This window comes from Alligator sinensis, unplaced genomic scaffold, assembly GCF_000455745.1.
Source record: "Alligator sinensis unplaced genomic scaffold, ASM45574v1 scaffold558_1, whole genome shotgun sequence".
Taxonomy (NCBI): Eukaryota; Metazoa; Chordata; order Crocodylia; family Alligatoridae; genus Alligator; species Alligator sinensis.
In genome coordinates this window covers 463,315-466,316 of record NW_005842792.1, presented here as the reverse complement: position 1 = coordinate 466,316, position 3,002 = coordinate 463,315, and the positions used below count along the sequence as shown (strand labels likewise).

The 3,002-nt window shown below is 44.7% G+C and overlaps 1 protein-coding gene across 1 annotated transcript in view; it reads right to left on the bottom strand.

Moving 5' to 3' along the window:
* Positions 1 to 3,002, bottom strand: part of ROR1 (receptor tyrosine kinase like orphan receptor 1) — a 73,692-nt gene that overhangs the window by 67,286 nt on the left and 3,404 nt on the right. The window contains 1 exon segment of the mRNA XM_025191179.1: positions 2,024 to 2,054. Coding sequence (XP_025046964.1) covers positions 2,024 to 2,054 — 31 coding nt within the window.

The window sequence follows — 3,002 nt, the reverse complement described above, 5'->3', positions numbered from 1 at the left end:
TGAAGCTTGAAGTCGGTGTTCCTAGCCTTGTCCGCTATGGCCACCAAGGAAGGCCCATCTCCATCCTCTTGATAATGGCCCTTCAGGTATTTAAAGTTTGTTATCAAATCCCCCTTCTTTTATTTTTCTAGCTGTTAATTTAGTTCTTCTCTCCAGACTAAATAACCCTAGCTCTTTCAGCCTTTCCTCATAAGTCTTGCCTCTTAGGCTCCTAATCTTTTTTGTTGCTCTGTGCTGGATTCTTTCCGAATTGTTCACACCCTTCTTGAAGTGGGGGGGCCCAAAACTGGACATGGTATTTCAGGTGAGGCCCCACCAATGCCAAACACAGCAGAGGAATCTCTCTCCTAGATCTGCAGGTGACACTCCTGTTAATACAACTCAGTATGCTCAGTCTGCATTTGCACATACAGTTATTCCTTCCCAAGTGCAGAACTTTGTCTTTGTCCTTGCTGAATCTCATCTGACTGACTGCAGACCATTTCTGTAGTCTATCTAGGTCATTCTGGATCCTAGCCCTACCCTCCAGAGCAGGGGTAGGCAAAATGTGGCCCGCGGGCCGAATGCGGTCTGCTAAACCATTCTATCTGGCCTCCTGGGCCACTAAAAAAATTAGAAAATTAATATTAATCTGACCTGGTCTGCCTGTAATGCGGCCCTCGATGGCTTGCCAAAACTCAGTAAGCGGTCCTTCACCCAAAATAATTGCCCGCCCCTGCTCCAGAGTGTCTGCAACTCTACCCAACTTGGTGCTGTTCACAAATTTGCTAAACACACTCTCAATCCCACTGTCCAAATCATTAATGAAGATATCAAGCAGTACCTTGAGAACCTACTCCATGATCTTTCCTGGTCCCAAGGTTAGGCTGACAGCTTCTGTAATTCAATCCTCCCTTTCTTAAGGGTGGACACTATATATTTGCCCTTTTCCAATCATTCAGGACTTCATCTGACCTCCATGAGTCCTCAAAGAGGACAGCTAATGGCTCTGAAATTACCTCAGCCAATTCCATCTGTACCCTTAGCATGCATCCCATTTCATCCTGCTCACTTGAAAGCATCTAGCTTCCCTAAGTAATGAAGTCTCCTGAACTGCAAAAGAACACTACCTTACTGAGATCTGGGATTTAACACACAATTAAGAACACCCTCTTCAAGGCCATAAAGCTACAAGATAAATTCTTATCAAAAACAAAAGCTCTACCTTTGCGAACAAACAAAGGAGCCTTGATGTAAGATACCTTCATAAAGACAGACAGGCAAAGACACATTTTGTGACATTCCAATAGAAGGCATCATGGCATGCCGTTCTGTAGTTGGAGGCCTTCCCCAGATTGTAACCAAAACACTTATTCTCTGCAATACATCTAGGGTTACCTAATCATCTTTAAATAAGGAACACTGATTAGCCTCAAAATTTTACACACCTAAAATTGGTTTAGTTTTTCACTTTGGTTACTACTGCATTTATTTCTGTCACCAGTTCAACATCTCTAATGTCACTAAGACAGGTCAAGTTTCAATTAAAGTGCTGATAAATAACATAGCTACCACATAATTAGATACCACCTTCAAATGCACATTTCATTTTTTAAAGACTGGATCTATTTAAGTATTAGTTACACTTCTCAATACATTTAGTCTAATTAATATCAGTGAGATTATTCCTGGGCAGTAAGAACTACACCCAGAAGAGATGGCTTTCAAGATTGGGCTCCATCACGTGTTAAAAGACACATTCTACCCATATTCCATGTGCAGCATGTGTACTGAAGTCAATGGGACTGTGCAAAAGCTGAGGGTAGCACATGATCCAAAGAAAATAAATGCTGAAAATTAAACAAACAGTCTAGTGTAAAAAAGAAGAGCTGACAGGACACTTTGGAAACATACCCATGCCTTAGATAATACAGTTGTCCCAAACTGCTATACATTTAAACAGAATGTTCAACTACTACTGTTGCATAAAATGACAAGTTCATGTTTAATTGCCGATATAAAAACTAATACATAAAAGACTTACGATGATCCTGGACTTGCTGTTGGTGGAGGACCTGAAAAAAAGAAAGAGTAGAAATATCAGGATTCATTATAGAAGGGTACCTAGCAAGATATCTTAGCAAACCTTTAGAACAGAGGCGCTCAACTTCTGGCCTGCAGGCCAAAAATGCAGCCAGTGCATCTGCCCCATGGGAGTCCCTGGGGTTCAGATATTTGGCAGAGGAGCAGCAGTGGCCATTAATACACCACCCTCTTCCCTGCCAAATTCCCAGACTCCAGCCAGTTGGAGCTGGGCTGTACCCCTTCGCCCTGTGGGGCTGGGTTTGAGCCAGGCCATGCCCCCTTCTCTGTGCAGGGCTGGGTCAAGCCCCCTTCTCTCCCCTGGGGCCGTGTTGGGGCTGAGCCATGCCCCCTGTCCCCTTCTCCACCCCACCCCCATGGTCCTGGGCCACACCCCCTTTTCCCCTGCAGTGCCAGGTTGGACCAGGATCAAGCCCCATCCCCCCTGCAGTGCTGAACCATGCCCCCTTCACCTTCCACCTCCAGCTGACTCACATCCCTCTCCCTTTGCCCTCCATGGGACAGCTGATGCAAGGCCAGGCTTGGGCTGGCCTACCCCCTGCCCGCCTTCGCCTGTCTAGATAGTGCCCACAGTGTTGGTCTCAGGCACTGGACTGGTCTGGCCAGCAGTCAGACCAGGCACTGCCCATCCAGCCTGCAAGGGAAAAAGGTTGAGCACCACTGATTTAGAAGATAAAAACAACTGTATATCATGTTAAATATGGATTATTTATTTTAACAGATTATTCTCAATTTCCCAAAGCAGAAGACATGGCTATATGCAACATATGCAACAGCCATGGTTGACTAACAAATGACACAAAAAAGAACTATAGGAAATGGCTTAAGTTCATTTGAGTGAAAGCCTGATTTGCAGTAGGGCATTCCCATTGATTCCAGTGAGTTTTGGATCAGGGCCTTAGACTATGTTCACACTCTTT